The sequence below is a fragment of the Anolis sagrei genome, chromosome 3 (assembly GCF_037176765.1).
Source record: "Anolis sagrei isolate rAnoSag1 chromosome 3, rAnoSag1.mat, whole genome shotgun sequence".
In the NCBI taxonomy this organism is placed as follows: Eukaryota; Metazoa; Chordata; class Lepidosauria; order Squamata; family Dactyloidae; genus Anolis; species Anolis sagrei.
In genome coordinates, this window is record NC_090023.1 from 10,584,521 (window position 1) to 10,606,520 (window position 22,000).

The 22,000-nt window shown below is 42.7% G+C and overlaps 1 protein-coding gene across 12 annotated transcripts in view; it reads right to left on the bottom strand.

Moving 5' to 3' along the window:
- TENM4 (teneurin transmembrane protein 4) overlaps positions 1-22,000 on the bottom strand; it is an 892,306-nt gene that overhangs the window by 49,723 nt on the left and 820,583 nt on the right. For all 12 annotated transcript variants that reach the window (XM_067466483.1, XM_067466479.1, XM_067466482.1 and 9 more), the window contains 3 exons: positions 19,430-19,662; positions 13,155-13,309; positions 60-937 (listed from right to left, as the gene is read on the bottom strand). In XM_067466483.1, the coding sequence (XP_067322584.1) occupies positions 60-937; positions 13,155-13,309; positions 19,430-19,662 (1,266 nt within the window). The remainder of the gene's footprint in view (positions 1-59; positions 938-13,154; positions 13,310-19,429; positions 19,663-22,000) is intronic.

Consider the following 22,000-nt stretch of genomic DNA (forward strand, 5'->3'; position numbering starts at 1 on the left):
ATGTTCTTCATGCTATCTGTGCAATGAGATTCAGAAATAACAAACCAAGTAATACTCACTCATAAAATGTAGTCCACCCATTTTCATTACTCTTGGTAGCAAGGAGGCCAGAATTGCCATGATAGGTCATCATGGCTACCTCATGTCCTTGTGCTGTCACGCTCTTCAGGGCACTGTTTGTGCCAATGGTCAGCCAGTAGACCTGGCCATCTGGCACCACTACCCAGAGTGGCATCCCAGTGGAATCCCTGCGAATGTTGACCAAGTTTCCGTTGTTGTCAGTGATCAGGGTGATGTCACCATCTCCCGTGTAGGTGAAATTGAAAAGGTAATCTCCAGTGGGAAGGCTTTGGGTATAAAGGTGTTTGCCACTGGTGTCAAACAAATAGAGTTCTTGGTCAATGGGTGAAGATAACTCATATAGGTTCTGAGTATTGAGGAACGGTTTGTTCTTCCGGATAAAGCGGATCCTGATGTTCCCAAGATCAGCCACGTACAGCTCGCCATCTGCACACACTGCAAGGGATGAAGGGGAATTGAGCTTGGCATCCTTTGCATAGCCATCATCTCCAGAAAAGCAATCACAGTTGGCATCGTTTTTACAATCGCAGCCGCTGGGAGCGCCAGCCACCAGTGAAATTTCGCCATTGGTTGTGACTTGCCGGATGCGGTTGATCTTCTTTTCATCAGTCTCGGCAATGTACAGAACACCGCTATGAGAGACAGCCAAGGCTGTGGCAGATTCCAAAGTGGCATGAATGGCTACCTTAGTCAAGAGGAAGTGGTCAATACCAGGGACCTGGCAGTGCATTGGCCTTCCTGCCACAATGCGCACTTGGTGGTTTTCGGAGATCTGCAACACGACGTTGTTGTCGAGGACATACAGGGAATTGTCCATTGGGTTGACTGCTAGGTCGGTTGGCCACTCTAGACGGACCTAATAGAATGAGAAGAAATGGTTGGTAGGAAATATATCATGTTAATATATTCTGTCATGATTTATATAGTAAAACACAAGTGCCTTGGGATGCTTCCGGATGGATTGCTCCTAGAATGAAGCATCCAAAGACATTGTGCAGCTAGTGGGCTGAAGAACATGAAAGTGATCGGTGTCATCATTGTCTGGCCATGCCACTTTTCAATAAAGGCGCATGACTCAAATATGTTGATCTATATAAATAAAAATGTAATTTTCGTTTGTGGGATTAACAGAACTCAAAAACTACTGGACAAATTGACACCAAATTTGGACACAAGACACCTAACAACCCATTGTATGTCCTTCACTCAAAAAAAATGATTTTGTCATTTGGGAGTTGTAGTTGCTGGGATTTATAGTTCACCTACAGTCAAAGAATATTCTGAACCCCACCAACGATGGAATTGAACCAAACTTGGCAAACAGTTCTCCCATGACCAACAGAAAATACTGGAAGGGTTTGGTGGGCAGTGTCCTTTAGTTTTGGAGTTGTAGTTCACCTACATCCAGAGATCACTGTGGACTCAAACAATGATGGATCTGGACCAAACTCTACATGAATACTCAATATGCCCAAATGTGAACACTGGTGGAGTTTTGGGAAAATAGAATATTGACATTTGGGAGTTGTAGTTGCTGGGATTTATAGTTCACCTACAATCACAGAGCATTCTGAACCCCACCAACGATAGAATTGGGCCAAACCTCCCACACAAAACCCCCATGTGGGCCAGAGCAACGCGTGGCATGGGACGGCTAGTATCTAATAAAAGCCTAAACAGTGGTCTATACAAATATTACAACACCACAATGATAATGTAAATTAATTATAATAAAGCAGGCTTTGGAGCTAAGCAGTTATGTTAGGTTTCTGATACAAACAGCAGCTCTTGAGCTTGAGTTACTGCACACTTGATGTTGATAGGGAAGGGTTTAAGATACCAGGCAGATAAAGCAAGAAACAATCATGCAATTTCAACACAGGATTGTTTTATAATTTAGACTCTGTGCAAGATGGGGAGTTTCATAAAGAGAGATGAAGACTGTCTGATCCTTGAGGAACAGAGAGCAACTCTGATTTAAATAGTTTCTCCATCTTGTTTTGGGATGAGCCTGCAAAATTGAAGATCTATTTTTGGAGATGCATTGAAGGATACCCGAGAAACCTTGTTCATTGCATGGAGGAATGTTTTCTCCATTATGTGGCCTCATCTCCACAGGCCACATAATTTTGGGCAAGTTGGTCAGATCCCAGATCATCTTCTGACTTTTCTTAACATAGGGCTAAACTGGGTTAGCCTGGTTTATACCACAATAACCACTTGAAGAAAGTCACAGGGATAGCCAAAAGCAACTGCGCAGTGAATACAGGTTATCCAGTTCATGTAGATGAGTCCTTGGTTGCTATACTGGTGACCTAATCCTCACCAAAAAGATGCTTTGTAAAGCATGGATAAGTCAACTGACCACAGGCACTAACATCCTTTTGTGGGTCATGAGTGGCCTGGGATTCAGATTAAAAAAAGGAAACCATTGTTCCTAGAAGCTTTTAGGAGTAGTAACTCTTCTTTAATGTAAACAATACCCTAAAGCAGCGTTTCTCAACCTGGGGGTCGGGACCCCTGAGGGGGTCACGAAGGGGTGTCAGAGGGGTCGCCAAAGACCATCAGAAAACACAGTATTTTCTGATGGTCATGGGGATTCCATGTAGGAAGTTTGAGCCAATTTTATCATTGGTGGAGTTCAGAATGTTCTTTGATTGTAATGAACTATAAATCCCAGCAATTACAACTCCCCAAAGTCAAGGTCTATTTTCCCCAGGCTCCACCAGTGTTCACATTTGTGCACACTGAGTATTTGTGCCAAGTTTGGTCCAGATCCACCATTGTGTGAGTCCATAGTGCTCTCTGGAGATAGGTGAACTACAACTCCCAAACTCAAGGTCAATGCCCACCAAACCCTTCCAGTGTTTTCCGTTGGGCATGGGAGTTTTGTGTGGCTAATTAGGTTCAAATCCATCGCTGGTGGAGTTCAGAATGCTCTTTGATTATAGGTGAACTACAAATCCCAGCAACTACAACTTCCAAATTACAAAATCAATCCTCCCCAAACCCCACTAACATTTACATGTGGGTGCATTGGGTATTTGTGCCCAGTTTGGTCCAGTGAATGAAAATACATCTTGCATATCTGATATTTACATTATGATTTATAACAGTAGTAAAATGACTGTTATGAAGTAGCAACAAAAACAATGTTATGATTGGGGGTCACCACAACATGAGGAACTGTATTCAGGGATCACGGCATTAGGAAGGTTGAGAACCACTGCCCTAAAGGAACCAGGTTCTGTCTGATCTTAGAAGCTATGGAGAGATTAGCCATATACGCATAATTCTGGAATGAAAGACCACCAATGAGCATCAGGTACTATAGGCTCTATTTCTGTGGGTTAAAGTGCTGAGTTGCTGAACTTGCTGACCCAAAGGTCACAGGTTCTAATCTGCTACCGCTGTTAGCCTCAGCTTCTGCCAACCTAACTGTTCGAAAACACGCAAATGTGAGTAGATCAATAGGTACCACTAGGGTGGGAAGGTAATGGTGCTCCATGCAGTCATGCTGGCCACATGACCTTGGAGGTGTCTATGGTCAATGCCAGCTCTTTGGCTTAGAAATGATGAGCACCAACCCTCAGAGTCGGACACGACTGGACAATGTCAGGGGAAAATCTTTACCTTTAACCTAGGCTCTATTTCAAAGGTGTAATTACCTCCAAGTAGTCCTTGCCTAGGAAAACCTTATTTATTATTTATTTATTTACTGTATTGGTATACCGCCTTTCTCAACCTATCGGCAACTCAAGGCGGTTTCCAACAAAACAGTATACATAATATCATGGTACAAATTAAACATTAAGCAACATAAAACACAACAAGCAATAAAAACAACATAATTAGTGTCTCCATATTGTCAAGCATTGTCCAGTTCCATTGTCAAATTGTCAGATTTCCTATATTAGTTATCTATATCCGTTACTCTTATGAAATTCATGTGGTTACCAGAGGTCAATGTGCAACTTAAAGGTAGAAACACACACACAGAACATGACTTCATTATGTGTGTGTGAAAGAGATCACAAGCATTTAGCTTTTCCGATTTTGGGAGAAGATATTTAGGACTTTGGTAAGTTTGGTTGCCCTTTTCTGAACATGTTCCAGCTCTTTCCTGGATTGAACATACAATGCGAAAGATGGAGCATCCAGTTTAGTCGTGGTTCAGGAGCAGAGAGGTGTCAACACCTCGGCAGAATCCGGGGTTGATCCAAAACAGCAGGGAAGCATGTCATCATGTCAGCTTCTAGCGCCATTCCAGAGCAGTACCATCCAGACGCAGATTCCGCCTAGTCAAAGCCATGGTATTCCCTGTAGTAACCTACGGATGTGAGAGCTGGACATTAGGGAAGGCTGAGCGAAGGAAGAGAGATGCTTTTGAGTTGTGGTGTTGGAGGAAAGTCCTGAGAGTGCCTTGGACTGCGAGAAGATCCAACCAGTCCATCCTCCAGGAAATAAAGCCCGGCTGCTCACTGGAGGGAAGGATACTAGAGACAAAGTTGAAGTACTTTGGCCACATCATGAGGAGACAGCAAAGCCTAGAGAAGACAATTATGATGGGGAAAGTGGAAGGCAAAAGGAAGAGGGGCCGACCAAGGGCAAGATGGATGGATGGCATCCTTGAAGTGACTGGACTGACCCTGAAGGAGCTGGAGGTGGTGACGGCCGACAGGGAGCTCTGGCGTGGACTGGTCCATGAGGTCACGAAGAGTCGGAGACGACTGAACGAATGAACAGCAACAGCAGTCCTTGCCTAGGAAAACCTTATGAAATTCATGTGGTCACCAGAGGTCAATGTGCAACTTAAAGGTAGAAACACACACAGAGAACATGACTTCAATTTGTGTGTGTGAAAAAGATCACAAGCATTTAGCTTTTCCTATTTTGGGAGAAGGTATTTAGGACTTTGATAAGTTTGGTTGCCCTTTTCTGAACATGTTCCAGCTCCTTCCTGGATTGAACATACAACGTGAAAGAGGGACCATCCAGTTTAGCCGTGGTTCAGGAGCAGAGAGGTGTCAACACAGAATCCGAGGCTGATCCAAAACAGCAGGGAAGCATGTCATCATGTCAGCTCCTAGCGCCATTCCAGAGCAGTACCATCCAGACGCAGATTTGCCACCTCAGTGAGAACGAGACAGAGCAAACTATGCCTGTGTCTGGTTTCTCTCTTGTTTCTTTGGCTCCTGGCCCTCCTTAACCCTTCCAGTGGTAAAACATGACAGCCTGTGGTTTCCCCTTCAATAATGCATGCCTTTCTGCCTTCCCCACGGCCTTCCAAGCGACTGCGGCAGAAGCACTTGCAGCCTCGAGTGAGCATCAAGAATGTAAGTTTATTCAGCGACAACAGGGGAATTCCCTTCCCTCCACCTCTTAAAACCAATTTCTTGTCAACAACGGCAGCTAAATATTTTATGGCTTCTGGTCCCTGGCTGCCTGAGGGGGTCTGACTGAAGAGACCTCTCCGGTTGCTTTATATGACGGAAAGATAGTTCCCTCGTTGAAGTTCTTTTAAAGAGACCTCGCGGCACTGTTTGGCAGGCGGCAATGCGGCAATGGGTCCTGGGCATGAAGGGAAGAAGGGAATGGCAGCCTCAAAGTCTGGCAGGATTTCTCTAAAAAGAAAAAATAAATCTTCCAAAGATGAAGGTATTGAGACATTGACATTTTTTTGTTTTGCACAGGAGAGGGAGGCCAAAATCTACTTATGGAAGGGAACAGAATCATAGAATCATTGAGTTGGAAGAGACTTCATGGGCCATCCAGTCCAACCCCATTCTGCCAAGAAGCAGGCAAATTGCATTCAAAACACACCCAACAGATGGCCATCTGGCCTCTGCTTAAAAGACTCCAAAGAAGAAGCCTCCACCACACTCCAGGGCAGAGAGTTCCATTGCTGAACAGCATTCACAGCCAGGAAGTTCTTCCTAATGTTTAGGTGAAATCTCCATTCCTGTAGTTTGAAGCCATTGTTCTGTATCCTAGTCTCCAGGGCAGCAGAAAACAAGCTTGCTCCCTCCTCCCTAAGACTTCCCTTCACATCTTGATCCATGGCCATCATGTCGCCTTCTCTTCTGAAGGCTAAACATGCCCAGCTCTTTAAGCCACTCCTCATAGGGCTCATTCTCCAGAATCTTGTTTGTTTGAGTCACTCTCCTCTGGACACATTCCAGTTTGTCAACATCTCCCTTCAATTGTGGTGCCCAGAACTGGACACTCAACCCATTACGCAAAGTAAGCATTTGCAGTATAGTTGATTTTGCCCAGGAGCGCTCTTGGGGGAAAATAGACCTTGACATATATGGGATGTATAGTTCACCTACAAGCAAAGAGCATTCTGAACTCCACCAATGATGGAATTGAACCAAATATGACACACAGAACTCCCACGACGAACAGAAAATATATCAGTGATTGGTGGGGGGGGGGGGGGGCAAAATACTGTTTGCTTACCATTGAAAATTACCTAGTGCCGCCTCTGGGTCTGACCCAAGGCAGAATAGAGGGGAAGCATGACTTCCCTGGATCTAGACACTAGACTCCTACTGACGCAGACCAAAATCCCATTGGCTTTTTTAGCCACTGCATGAAATTGTTGGCTCATGTTTCCCTTCCTCCCCATGAGGACTCCAAGATTTTTTCCACACAAACTGTTGTCGAGCCAGGCATTGTCCCCCATTCGGTATCTCTGCATTTCCTTTTTTCTGCCTAAGTGGAGCATCTTGCATGTGTCCCTGTTGAACTTCATTTTGTTAGTTTTGGCCAATCGTCTCTCTAATCGGTCAAGATAGTTTTGAATTTTGCTCCTGTCTTCTGGAGTATTATTATCCTCCCAATTTGGTTTCATCTGCAAACTTGATGGCCATGCCAATAGAGAACAGTTTGATAGCTATCATCCTCTTCTATTTAGAGACGGAAATAATATTCACAATTATTCGTTCCCAAGTTGCAAAATGGATAAAGACGATCCTTTAGTAGCTAAAAAGTGCAAGTAGCTCTCAGAAATGGAAATTCAAGAGGAACACGTTAAAGAATCCGTTTGCAAACTGGGCGCAGAATGTGGGTCACGGCATTCAAATAGCTCAGTGGGAAAAGATGTGGAGGGAAGGTTTGAAACTAACGTTACGCTCTGATCTCAAAGAGAATTCTTTCAAGACGATGTATAGGTGGTATCTGACACTATAGGAATGATCAAAAAGAAACAAAGGTTTATCAAATATATGTTGGAAATAGGAAAAAAAAAAGAAGGGACTTTTCACCCTATGGGGTGGGCTGGGGAAAAAACAAAGACATACTGGGTTCAGATCTATTGTACAGAGGAAATGTTCAAGACAAAGATGGAAGTTTAAATTAGAACTTTTCTTTTTGGACTTCTGGAAAGTCAGACTGAGTACGCTGAATGTACACCATTCTAGTTTGACACCACTAGAACTGTCGTGGCCTAATGTTATGGAATCCCAGGAGTTGTAGTTTTGCAAGGTCTTTAGCCATCTCAGTGCCTCACCAAACTCTCACCTCTAAATTCCATTTGCTGGAGGAGAAAGGGAGGAAAGGGAGCAGCAGCGTGGGATATACTCACAACAACCCAGTGCTTCCAGCCATGAAAGCTTTCGGTAATCTTGATTTCCCACACTGGAAAGAAGACTGGATGAACTGAGCATCTGATCAAATCTAGCAGGGTAATTCTTGTTTTTCAAGGTTAATCTTTTAGTTCATTTAAATTGAGATATTACAAGTATTAATTTGAACCGAACCAAAGCGCACTGTGTCAGACTTATTTGTTTTTAATAGTAACTTTTATATTGGGTTGTTGTAGGTTTTTTTCGGGCTATATGGATATGGTCTAGAGGCATTCTCTCCTGACGTTTCACCTGCATCTATGGCAAGCATCCTCAGAGATAGTGAGTGAGGTCTGTTGGAACTAGGAAAAAGGGTTTATATATCTGTGGAATGACCAGGGTGAGACAAAGGACTCTTGTCTGCTGGAGCTAGGTCTGAATGTTTCAACTGACCACCTTGATTAGCATGTAATGGCCTGGCAGTGCCTGGAGCAATCTTTTGTTGAGAGGTGATTAGATGTCCTTGTTTGTTTCCTCTCTGTTGTTGTGCTGTTGTAATTTTCGAGTTTTTTTTTTAATACTGGTAGCCAGATCTTGTTCATTTTCATGGTTTCCTCCTTTCTGTTGAAATTGTCCACATGCTTGTGGATTTCAGTGGCTTCTCTGTGTAGTCTGACATGGTGGTTGTTGGTGTGGTCCAGCATTTCTGTGTTCTCAAATAATATGCTGTGTCCAGGTTGGTTCATCAGGTGCTCTGCTATGGCTGACTTCTCTGGTTGAAGTAGTCTGCAGTGCCTTTCATGTTCGTTGATGCGTGTCTGGCCAATGTTGCGTTTGGTGGTCCCTATGTAGAATCATAGAATCAAAGAGTTGGAAGAGACCTCATGGGCCATCCAGTCCAACCCCCTGCCAAGAAGCAGGAATATTGCATTCAAATCACCCCTGACAGATGGCCATCCAGCCTCTGTTTAAAAGCTTCCAAAGAAGGAGCCTCCACCACACTCCGGGGCAGAGAGTTCCACTGCTGAACGGCTCTCACAGTCAGGAAGTTCTTCCTCATGTTCAGATGGAATCTCCTCTCTTGTAGTTTGAGGCCATTGTTCCGCGTCCTAGTCTCCAGGGAAGCAGAAAACAAGCTTGCTCCCTCCTCCCTGTGGCTTCCTCTCACATATTGATACATGGCTATCATATCCCCTCTCAGCCTTCTCTTCTTCAGGCTAAACATGCCCAGCTCGTTAAGCCGCTCCTCATAGGGCTTGTTCTCCAGACCTTTTATCATTTTAGTCGCTCTCCTCTGGACACATTCCAGCTTGTCAATATCTCTCTTGAATTGTGGTGCCCTTGTAGACTTGACCACAGCTGCATGGTATACGGTAGACTCCTGCAGAGGTGAGAGGATCCCTCTTGTCCTTTGCTGAACGTAGCATTTGTTGGATTTTCTTGGTGGGTCTGTAGATAGTTTGTATGTTGTGTTTCCTCATCAGCTTCCCTATGCGGTCAGTGGTTCCCTTGATCTATTGCAAGAATACTTTTCCTCTGGGTGGATCTTTGTCTTTACTCTTGTGGCTTGTTCTTGGTCTTGCAGCTCTTCTGATGTCTGAGGTGGAGTCTCCATTGGCCTGTAGAGCCCAGTTGAGGTGGTTCAGTTCATCTTGGAGGAGGTGGGCTTCGCAGATTCTTTTTGCACGGTCTGCCAAGGCTTTAATGGTGCTTCTTTTTTAAAAATTATTATTAAGCAGGATATAAATGATGGATAATGATAATGGAGATAATAATAATAATAATAATAATAATAATAATAATAATCAGAACAAATGCAATTAAGGCCACGATTGAAAAATCATCTGATGACCCAAAATGCAGACTGTGCAAGGAAGCTGATGAAACCATGGACCATCTCCTCAGCTGCTACAAAAAAAATCGCACAAATGGACTACAAACAGAGGCACAACTCTGTGGCCCAAATGATTCATTGTAACTTATGTCACAAGTACCACCTACTAGCAGTAAAGTATTGGTGGGATTATAAACCTGCAAAAGTAGTGGAATATAAACACGCAAAAATACTGTGGGACTTTCAAATCCAGACTGACAAAGTTTTTGGAATGCAATACAACAGACATCATGATTGTGGAAAAGAAAAAAAGTTTGGATTATTGATGTTGCCATACTAGGTAACAGTCGCACTGAGGAAAAGCAACAGGAAAAACTCAGCCGTTATCAGGACCCCAAAATTGAACTGCAAAGGCTCTGGCATAAACCAGTACAGGTGGTGCCAGTGGTCATTGGCACACTGGGTGCCGTGGCAAAAGATCTCAGCCGGCATTTGGAAACAATAAACATTGACAAAATCACAATCTGTCAACTGCAAAAGGCCACCTGACGTGGATCTGCACGCATCATTCGAAAATACATCACACAGTCCTAGACACTGGGGAAGTGTTCGACTTGTGATTTTGTGATACGAAATCCAGCATATAGATCTCGTTTCCTATGACATACTGTGTTTTTGGGTCCGTACATAATAATAATAATAATAATAATAATAATAATAATAATGATGATGATGATGATGTTCATATTCTCATTCACATGCTGTCTATTCCTCAGTTTGCTCATTCCGAAAAGACTGATGCAAGGAGGTTGGAAATTCTGAAGGATTACCTATATAGAAATGAAGGTATTTTGTAAAGCACTCTTCTATTTAAAAAAAATCCCAGGTTTACAAAAACCTTATCAACTTCATTCTCCATCCAGTTCCTGTTTGGAAGAACGGAAGCCACCAAGTGCCAAGGTGCTTTTGAACCATCAAAGTCCACCAGGCAGGTGACCTTTGTATCCCTCAATTTTCATTCCGCTCATAAATGGCAGAGAGTGGGGTAGCTGCCACAAAAGAAGCAGGAGCAATCTTTTCAAATTACGGGGAGAAAGAACCAAAGGAACAGGTGCCAGGTGGAAATGCGGAAATTACACGGGTGGTTACAAAAGGAGGAGGAAAAAAAGCACACCTTTCAACCCGTTGGTTTCTATTGTGCCCAACTAACAGCATTCAAGCTTCCCAGCTAGGAGAACAAAGCTTAATACCTGAAGCCATTCAAATTGCATTTGGAGCTGCTCAACCCTGCCAGATTTGAAGGTCATGCCTTCGGACTTTTACTGATTATCAGGATGGACAGTGCCTCCAAAACATTAGGCAGCACAAGTTATATCTACCTTTTGCTAAGGAATGCATATATGTGTGTGTGTGTGTATACACACACACACTTATATAGGAATACATACTAGACTTGGTTGATAAAAAATGGTTCAAAACTCATTTCAGATGTAGAGGTTGCTGGTGGTTCGATTCTAAAGTCAACTCCGATTGTCACAGAAAAAAATGTTCAAAACTTTTCAAAACTTCCAAATACTTTCGTTAATTGTTTGAAAGTGTTATTTCCTGTTTCATTGGGTGGTCTTTACTTTGAAAGTAGTTGTCTTACTCCAGAAGTGAGGAAAAGCAAGTGGAGGAAATTCCTTCCTTCTCTAGTTTAAAACTGGCTTCTCTGGCTTTAAAACTGGCTTCTCTGGCTTGAGCTGAGGCCAGGAAATTCCTTCCTTCTCTGGTTTAAAACTGGCTTCTCTGGCTTGAGCTGATGTTAGGGACCAGAAGCTGGGAAAAGCAAGCAGAGAAAATTCCTTCCTTCTCTGGTTTAAAACTGGCTTCTCTGGCTTTAAAACTGGCTTCTCTGGCTTGAGCTGAGGTCAGGAAATTCCTTCCTTCTCTGGTTTAAAACTGGCTTCTCTGGCTTGAGCTGATGCTAGGGACCAGAAGTTGGGGAAAGCAAGCAGAGAAAATTCCTTCCTTCTCTGGTTTAAAACTGGCTTTTCTGGCTTTAAAACTGGCTTCTCTGGCTTGAGCTGAGGTCAGGAAATTCCTTCCTTCTCTGGTTTAAAACTGGCTTCTCTGGCTTGAGCTGATGCTAGGGACCAGAAGTTGGGGAAAGCAAGCAGAGAAAATTCCTTCCTTCTCTGGTTTAAAACTGGCTTCTCTGGCTTGAGCTGATGTTAGGGACCAGAAGCTGGGAAAAGCAAGCAGAGAAAATTCCTTCCTTCTCTGGTTTAAAACTGGCTTCTCTGGCTTTAAAACTGGCTTCTCTGGCTTGAGCTGAGGTCAGGAAATTCCTTCCTTTTCTGATTTAAAACTGGCTTCTTTGGCTTGAGCCGAGGCCAGGGACCAGAAGCAGGGAAAAGCTGAATCATTTCCAACTCACTTCATTAGTCATAACAAAAATGGTGGAAAAAGCTTCGGAAGGGCAAAGGGACTTCCATTTTTCCTAAAAACGTTGAAATTGCTTCAAAAAGGTAATTTTTTTGACGTTGTTCCTAATTATGAAGATTCTGATGGTACCTAACCATGCCTAATATATACTTTAAAAACCTAGCATAATATTTATTTATTTATGACATTTCTACCCCGTCTTTCTCACCCCAGGAGGGAATGATTTTTATTTTATTTATTTATTTTTATTTACTTTGCTTATATACCGCAATTTCACAGCCTTGTAGGCGACTCAACACGGTTTACAACAAGAGCAAAAGTCAATCCAACAGCATACAAAATTTAAAAACCATTAACAGCATAATATACAAAATGACACATCAATAACAACACATTAACGTCTTGATGCCTTAAAACACAGTGTACACTTAAATATTAAAATAGAATTAAAAAGTATATTTTAAAATAATTAAAATATTTAAAAACAATACATTCAGAGTTAAACATGCAATCCACGAGTGTAATCCAGGTCGTTCCAATGATCATTGCGCATTGTTCCAAGTCTACCTATTGCACAAGTTCTCTAAAGGCTTGGTCACAAAGCCACGTTTTCACTCTCTTGAAGGTAAGGAGGGAGGGGGCTGATCTAATATTCCCGGGGCGGGAGTTCTTCAGCTGAGGGGCCACCACTGAGAAGGCCCTGTCTCTTGTCTCCGCTAATCGCGCCTGCGAGGGAGGCAGAACTGAGAGCAGGGCCTCTCCAGATGATTTTAAAACTCCGCAGTGGTTCATAGAGGGAGATACATTTGGACAGATAAGCTGGGCTAGAACCATTTAGGGCTATATAGGCTAAAAGCACTTTAACTGCTATGGTTCAAAGCTACAGAATCCTGGGAGCTATAGTTTTGCAAAATCTTTAGCCTTCTCTGCCAAAGAGTACTGTTGCCTCCTCTAACCACAAATCTCAAGATTCCATAGCACTGAACCATGGGAATTAAGGTGGTGTCAAAGTGCATTAATTCTACAATGTAGATACACCTCCCCCCTCAGTCTCCTAATGTTTAACTAGAGTAATATTGCTAAGACACATTCGTACTTTTGACTGTAATAATAAAGAAGGCTAATTGGAAATGAGGAGACCCATAACATTTCAAGAAAGAGTTTTTATGCTCAACTGGAAATATGCAGGTACAAAGAAAACAATAAATAATTATAAAAAAATGGTCTCATGAAAGGTTGTGTACCTGGGAGATATCCATGACCGAGTCACAGCTCAGAGGCCTGGCGGATGTCAAGTCGTTGGAACCGAGGACAGTTGAGATGATTCCATTCTGGTCTATGCGCCGGATCATCGTGCCATCCACAAAATAGATGAACCCAAATTTGTCCACGGTGATGCCTGTAAGGAGGAAGCAATCCCAGAAAATAGATCACCACAGAGGAGGAACCTGGCTGCCTCGCTGCCTGGTGATTTCAAGGCAGATGTTTATTTTAAAGAGCTATGGGGCCTTGATACATAAAGAACCAAGGTAGGTATGATATAAGGAAGAGAAGTCCAGAAGGCTGGCATCATCAACACTTTTCATAAAAGCAATCATTTTGGATCCCTTCTCTAAATGGAAAGTAGCTGCAGTGATAGGGATCTGGCTATGCTGGATACAACTTCTGGGAACTACGGTCTAGCAACTTCTGAAGGCATGGGCAATTCCTTCTCCTGAAAATGACACAATAGACTCAAGGCATGCTGTTAGCAGTTCTTGGTCTGCCTAGGCATGTGCGATCCATAGCTCTAAATGGTTCTAAAGTACTTACAAAACTATGGGGTTGCTGGTGGTTTGGTTCTAAAGTGTTTCTAAAGTTTTGGTGGTGAAAATTTCAGAACTCTAACAAAACTTTCAAAATACCGTTATAAATGGCAGTTCCTAATTGGTTCTCTTATAAAAACATGGCAAAAGTTTATTACACTGCAAACACTTTGTCTTTGTGCAAGGGACACCGCCCTATAGAACATTTTGGTTTGTTGAGTCTCCACCAATTTAACAAAGTTTCTGCCTCAAAAATAAAGTTTCTGGAGTAAAGACCACACAATGAAATGGGAAATAACACTTTAAAACCAGGAACAGATTTTCTTTATTATTAACAAATGTTTTATAAAAACTAAAAAAAATCACCGAAAATCAGTGGGTAAGTCAAACGTTCTGAAATTTGGTGAGCTAACAGTGGTGAAATTTTGAAAGTTTTGTTAGAGTTCTGAAATTATCACCACCAAAACTTTAGAAACACTTTAGAAGCAATGTATTGTCGAAGGCTTCCATGGCCGGAATCACTGGGTTCTTGTAGGTTTTTTGGGCTATATGGTCATGTTCTAGAAGCATTCTCTCCTGAAGTTTCACCTGCATCTATGGCAGGCATCCTCAGAGGTTGTGAGGACCTCACAACCTCTGAGGATGCCTGCCATAGATGCAGGCGAAATGTCAGGAGAGAATGCTTCTAGAACATGACCATATAGCCCAAAAAACCTACAACAACCCACTTAGAAACAGTTTAGAAACAAAGTACGAAAGCCCCCTAGTTTTGTAAGTACTTTAGAACCATTTAGAAACATGGATCGCACATGCCATGCCATGCTATAGAAGGATTTGGAGAAGTGTAATCCAGAAAAAGAAAACTTTCCATGCTCTGTCTTCAGGTAGAAAGTGGGAATGGGGTGTTGATGACTTCAGCTTTTGGGGGGCTGTCCTTTGGAAAGAAGCCCTCAGCAGTCATGCCTTTGCTGCATCAGAGGAATTGGCCAAGAATATTAAAAATATTGACCAACACAACGAAAAAGGGCAAAGTGTGTTTGCATATATGCATTTGAATCTACCTGTCAATTTATGGTGACCCCATGGATTTCATAGGTTTTACTTAGGCAAGGAATCCTCAGAAGTGGTTTTGCCAGATCCTTCCTCTGATATAAAGCCAACATTGACAATCTCCTATCCAAGTACTAACCAGGGTTAACTCTGATTAACATGTAAAATCTGATGAGATGGGATGTTTTCGGGGTACTTAGGTTTATTATGATTGGTACAGACCCAGGTTTGTATAAATGGCTCTTTCGGAATTTGGCTCTAACTCTGAAGAAGTCAGGAGATAATCCTGGAAATCTCTTAGAAGTTCATGCATCAGATATTGCACTGTTACACATCCGGAGACATTGGGGCAACTGCTTTATCTGGGGCCATGGATCATCTGCTGTGGAAGGGAACAGCTTTTTAGAAATGCCCAGAAGGATCTGCCAAGCCCTCAGGTGTGTGTAAGATTTTTAATTTGTACCTTTTCCTATAGCCAATGTGCTTCCTTGTGTCTCTTACAAAGTGTCAGTACAAAGCACAGATCATATGGCTGCCTGAACTATATGGATACTTATACCAGCATCTATGGTCTCAAAGGGGCTGCAATATTTCAGATGAGGTACCGACATCACCCAGCCAATCCAAGTGATTTACTTTTATATGTAAAAAGGCATAAAAGAGTCCAGTAGCACCTTTGAGACTCAATGGTTTATTCTAGCTGAAGTTTCCATGAATTCCAACTCATTTCCTCGGATGCACAGAATGAAGTCTCTATGGACAGACATATTTGCAAGTGTATCTGTGTATCAAATGTAATGGAAATGTAAAGCATGCTGGTGTAGTGATCAGTATCATCGTACAAATGGCTGTTAAGTATTGTTGAAAGGACAAATGTAGAAGACAAGTTTTTACATATAGATAAAAGTCAGTGAGAAAATGTGGAAGTCAATGGCCAATTGGGTTCTTTTTCATGCTATATGGCCATGTTCTAGAAGCATTATCTCCTGACATTTTGCCTGCATCTATGGCAGGCATCCTCAGAGGTTATGAGATCTGTTGGAAACTAGGAAAATTGGGTTTTTATATATGTGGAATGTCCAGGTTGGGAGAAAGAACTCTTGTCTGTTGGAGCTAGGTGTAAATGTTTCAATTGATTAGCATTTGATGGCCTTTCCATACAGTCTATGCTTTCGCATTGGTTGAATAAATAAGAACTTGACTTATTTCTTCTCTTTTATTTCATTCCACCCATAACTAGAAAACACTAAAGGGACAGATTACCCTCTAAAACAATCAGTTGAGCCCTGGGTTCTCATAAGACATCGCCCCTGGTTTCCAAATAAATGCTAGGCTTTGTGTCTTAATTTTTGAGTGCTGCGGTGCCAGCTGTGACAATTTGGCACTCTCACTTTTCTCACCCCTCGCTTGCTCACAGGAGAAGAGCATTAATGAGAAGACAAAAACTGGAAAGTGATCGCTCTTTAATTTAGTGACAATGTGGAATCTCATTAGAGGTTTTTGTGATTTCGCAGTTCTCTGCGTGAAATGAACCAGAAGAAGCGCTCTCGGGCAGAAAGGTATGTGGCGAGGTCTGTGTGACAAGCTCACACAAGTCCCGTAGTACAACAGCTCCAGCTAGTTATTTGGAGTTCTTGCTCTTTTGTAGAGGCAAAATTAGTTCCTAACCAATAGCAGAATGCTTAAAGGGGCTGCGACCACAGAAGCATGTTTTCTCCAGCATTCCCCATTTGAGTTTCAGGTTGAAATGCGAGAGGAAGCTGTCTAGACCAAGAGGACAGATCATAGAATCATAGAATCAAAGAGTTGGAAGAGACCTCATGGGCCATCCAGTCCAAACCCCTGCCAAGAAGCAGGAATATTGCATTCAAATCACCCCCGACAGATGGCCAGATAAATTTTAAGAAGTTTCAGAACATCATCTTTTAATAGCTCTATTTCTCTTCAGATTTCCAACACCCTTTATGAAAAATAAAGATTCATTTATGGCTATCTATCTTTAAAAATAGCAGAAACAATGAATTAATCTCGGTTGTTGTAGCTTTTTCAGGCTGTATGGCCATGTTCTAGAGGCATTCTCTCCTGACATTTCACCTGAATCTATGGCAGGCATTCTCAGAGGTTGTGAGGTCTGTTGGAAACTAGGAAAATTGGGTGTATATATCTGTGGAATGTCCAGGGTGGGAGAAAGAACTCTTGTCTGTTGGAGGTATGTATTATTTATACTATTTATTTACTGTATTTGTATACCACCCTCCTGAGCCCTCAGGCGACTCAGGGTGTTTTACAGTGGCAACGATTCGATGCCCCAAAACACTTTTTTTGTCTGGTTTTTTTTTTTTGTTGTGTCAGGAGTGACCTGAGAAACTGCAAGTTGCTTCTGGTGCGAGAGAATTAGCCGTCTGCAAGGATGTTGCCCAGGGGACGCCCAGATGATTTTGATGCTTTTATCATTCTTGTGGGAGGCTTCTCTCATGTCCCCGCATGAGGAGCTGGAGCTGATAGAGGGAGCTCATCCGTCTCTCCCCGGATTTCAACCTCTCCCCGGATTTGAACCTGTGACTTGTCGATCTTCAGTCCTGCCGGCACAGGGGTTTAACTCACTGTGCCATCGGGGGCTCCTTTTTGTCTGTTGGAGGCCTGACAGTTTTTATATTTTTAACTCTAAAATTATAGCAGCTCAAATACAGGGGGACTCCAGACAAGAAACAATCAGGGACAGCGAATCACCTCCCAACAGGGTGTAAGAACTCTTGTGTGTTAGAGGTAGGTGTGATTGTTTCAATTGGCTAACTTGATTAACATTTGATGGATTGACAGTTTTTATTGTTATTGCCTGGGGGAATCCTTTGTTGAGAGGAGATTGTTGTTGTTCATTCGTTCAGTCGTTTCCGACTCTTCGTGACTTCATGGACCAGCCCACGCCAGAGCTCCCTGTCGGTCGTCACCACCCCCAGCTCCTTCAAGGTCAGTCCAGTCACTTCAAGGATGTCATCCATCCATCTTGCCCTTGGTTGGCCCCTCTTCCTTTTGCCTTCCACTTTCCCCAGCATAATTGTCTTCAAACGCATCTCTCTTCCTTTACTCAGCCTTCCCTATGGTCCAGCTCCCTATAAGAGGAGATTAGCTGTCCCTTATTGTTTCTTGTCTGGAGCACTCTCTCTTTATTTGCTGTTATGATTTTAGAGGGTTTTTTTAATACTGGTAGCCAGATTTTTCATGGTTTCTTCCTTTCTTTTGAAATTGTTCACATGCTTTTGGCTACCAATATTAAAAAAACTCTAAAATTATAACAACAAATAAAGAACAACACTCAAACACAGGAGAACTCCAGACAAGAAACAATCAGGGACAGCTAATCACCTCTCAACAAAGGATTCCCCCAGGCACTAACAAGCCACACCTAAAAACTATCAGGCCATCAAATGCTAATCAAGGTGGCTAATTGAAACATTCACACCTAGCTCCATCAGACTAGTTCTTTCTCCCACCCTGGACTTTCCACAGATATATAAACCACATTTTCCTAGTTTCCAACAGACCTCACAACCTCTGAGGATGTTTGCCATAAATGCAGGCAAAAGTCAGGAGGTTATGCTTTTACAACCCAAAAAACCTACAACAACCCAGTGATTCCGTCCAGGAAAGTCTTCGACAATACAACAAATTAATCCAACTTTCTTTATCCTCTCTTCCCACATCATCAAATAGTCAACTGGAACCTGAAACTCTCTTCTCACAAATTTACTTATTTACATTATATCCTGTCTTCCTTCCTTCATGGGAATCTATGGTGGTGAACAAGTTTGCAAAAACACAACACAGTAAGGCAGTATTAATGGTGAATGTGTTTCCAGCTCAGCTGTGGTTATCTGAAACCACGCACACAACCAAATGCCATTGGATTACTTCACTTCCAGTTTCAGCATAGCACAGTTTAGTGCTGGAAGACCTAAGAATTTCTCTAAGAATTTGCTAGTCTTTCATCACAGCTCTATAATACCGAATCCTAGACCTAGGCTAGGTGCATATGGGGAAATTTATTTATGTATTTATTTATTTACTAACTATATTTGTATACTGCTCTTCTCAGCCCTCAGGGTGACCCAGAGCAGTTAACAAAGCAAATACAAAACTTAAACATGATAAAAACAGTTAAAAACAAGTTAAAAGAATAACATTATAACAATCAATAAACATCATAACATCTCATCTCGTCTCATAGTTAAAATCAAGATCCAGTCTCATCATCCAAATGTTCCATATTTCTATATTAGTTACACTGCCTATTCAAATGCCTTCTCAAAAAACCAGGTCTTCACTTTCCTCTGAAATGTGAACAGGGAGGGGGCCGATCTAATTTCTGTGGGAAGGGCGTTCTACAGCCAAGGGGCCACCACTGAGAAGGCCCTGTCTCTCGTCTCCGCCAACCGTACTTGTGATGCAGGCAGGACCGAGAGCAGGGCCTCCCCAGATGATCTTAACGTCCTAGATGGTTCATAGGAGGAGATACGTTCGGACAGGTAAGTTGGGCCAGAACCGAAATTTGATTTTTCAAACAGTTTGGACCCTTCGGGGGGAGAAGGGCGGGGTATAAATATAGGAAATAAATAAAATAAATAACTAAAATGTGTTGGGTTTTAAAGATCATAGGCAGGACTTACCCCTGGGACTTGTGAGTGTTGCTTCGGTGGCTTTTCCTCCATCTCCACAGTGAGAATCATCAAATGGAAGGCACTGGTCCCCGGTCCCAGCCACCACCTCTGAGTTCTTCACCACGTCCTTCACCACGGTGGTTGACTTGATTCTGAAGACGCGACGGCTGCTGGTATCGGAGAGGTAGATGGAGCCAGCAATGGGGTCTGTAGTCAGGTAGTACCTGTGAGCTGGGCTGTGGCTACAATGATGAAGAAGACAAAATAATTCCAAAGTCGGTATATCTACAACTGGGAATTTTCTTGTAAACATACTGAACAATCATCAATCTAAAGGAATTGAGGCCAAAATGGAAGGTCCGAGGAACCAGACCTAAGTTGATGGAAACGTGGAGGACTGAGCTGATGAGAGAAAGAGTCACCAGCTAGAGTTGGAGTAGGGAAACGGGGCTATAGTCCCGTCTCCCCCAAGTCTGCCAAATTCCCCATACAACCCTCATGGGGGGGGGGGGGGAACTAGGAGAATTCTGTGATCTTTCCCCAAAAATCGCACAAAGTACTGTATCCCCCAAATGGACAAGAACATCCTTCCCAGAACCATTTACTGCCCCCCAAATGGTTCTGTGTCTGTTGCATTGCATTCTGTCTCAAAAGGAGTAGAAGAACAAAACTGAGGTATTCTGGAACATGGGGATGGTGTGCAGTCCATAGGGGAGTTGTGTGTCTGTGAGAAATTGTCCACCAAAAAAACTTTGAGTACATTTTAGGTGATCTTTGCCACCAAACCATACAGAATATAGAATATACCTCAATGCACAATTAATCTATCTCATGACTCCCAGAACCATCCACTACCCACAAATGTCCATGCATAATTCCTCTTTCTAGCTGCTCCTCGACTCTATCTCTTTGTCAGTGTTGGTTCATTGGATTCTGTTACAAAAAGGTAATAAGACATCACTCATTTTGAGAAGGATTCTGAAGAAAAACAGGGGTGTTTTTGGCACATGGATGTGAGGTGCGCAGTAGAATTGGTGACGTTCTTTCCAAATATTTTTGACCAAAAATTCAGCATCATTTTTGGGTGATCTTGTCCCATAAACCACATCAAACATTCATCTAAATGCACAAAATGTTGCCCAAATAGCATAACATCACTTCTGGTCCTCATTTTGAGAAGGACTCTAAAGATAAACCTAAGTATTTTGGGACAGTGGGGTGCCATCTATTGTGTGCAGACAGCAAGATAATTGGGTTGCTGCCCATAGTGTGTAGGAGATTAGTCCTGGTCTCTGTGTAGAGTCCATTCCCAGTAACTGCTACATCCAACTTTAAGTTAATTTCTGGGGCTAAATGGTCATCTGGATGACCCATCATCATGGCCACCATAAACCAACACAGGCAAAGAGATAGAATCGAGGAGCAGTTAGACAGAGGAATTATGCATGTTGCTTTGAATTAATTGGAGAAAGGACAGGATATAAATGGAGTGAATGAAGAGATTAATGTGAAAAAAACCCAGCTCTCCCTATTTTGGTTCTCCTACTTGCCCCTTTCAGGTTAGAACAACAATTAAACAGAAGGAAGCAACATTGCAATGAGAAGCTTGGGCTCTGTGGCTCCAGAAATGGTTTCAAGTTGGATCTACACCTCCATATGTTCGCCAACATTATGTAATATTGGTGGACAGGAAAAGAGATGTGCTTAAAGCCAACCTTAAAAACTGTGGGATAGACACTGAGAACTGGTAAGCCCTGGTCCTTGAGAGCTCTAACTGGAGGTCAGCTGTGACCAGCAGTCCTGCAGAATTTGAAGAGGTACAAATGGAGGGCGAAAGGGATTAACGTGCCAAGACGAAGGTGCATCAGGCCAACCCTGACTGGGACTGCCTTCCACCGGGAAACTGATGTCCTCACTGCAGGAGAAAATGCGGATCAAGAATAGGACTCCACAGCCACCTATGGATCCACCACCAAGACACTACACTTGGAGGACCATCATCCTCGGGCTAAAAAGAAGACACTGAATCCAGATTATCAGAGTCTTCACTACCATATAATCCAGTTCAAAGCACATAATCTGAATTCAGAATGGATTATATGGCAGTGTAGATGGGACCTCCGTTTCCAAAATCCCATTCAACTTCCCTCTTGCAACTGAGTTTGAGAATCACTTTTCCACCTCGTGTCCCACTCTGCTCATTCCTCTCCCTAATTGTAGTTCCTGTCATGCATATTGCCAGAAAAAGTCATTTTACCTAGTCTCATTTTTCATTGACTCTTCTTTTAATTACCCCGCATTTCTCCATTCTGAAAACATTACACAAAATACCCAGCATACTAAATTCTTCATTTCAATTAACACTTCCTTAATGGGGGGTGGGGGCGGGGGGCTGGACCGGAAAGCAGGGGCAGGGGGAAAGAAAGCATTTCTGATTTATCCCAGAATATCCCCTGTGATTTACCCTATTAAAGCCGGCACAGATTCCATCTGCACAAAATGACACTGATTCTTGCTAAATAAAATACTTTGACCTTCAGCGGCTCCAGCCTGGCAGTTTGGGCCCCATCTGTATTCCTT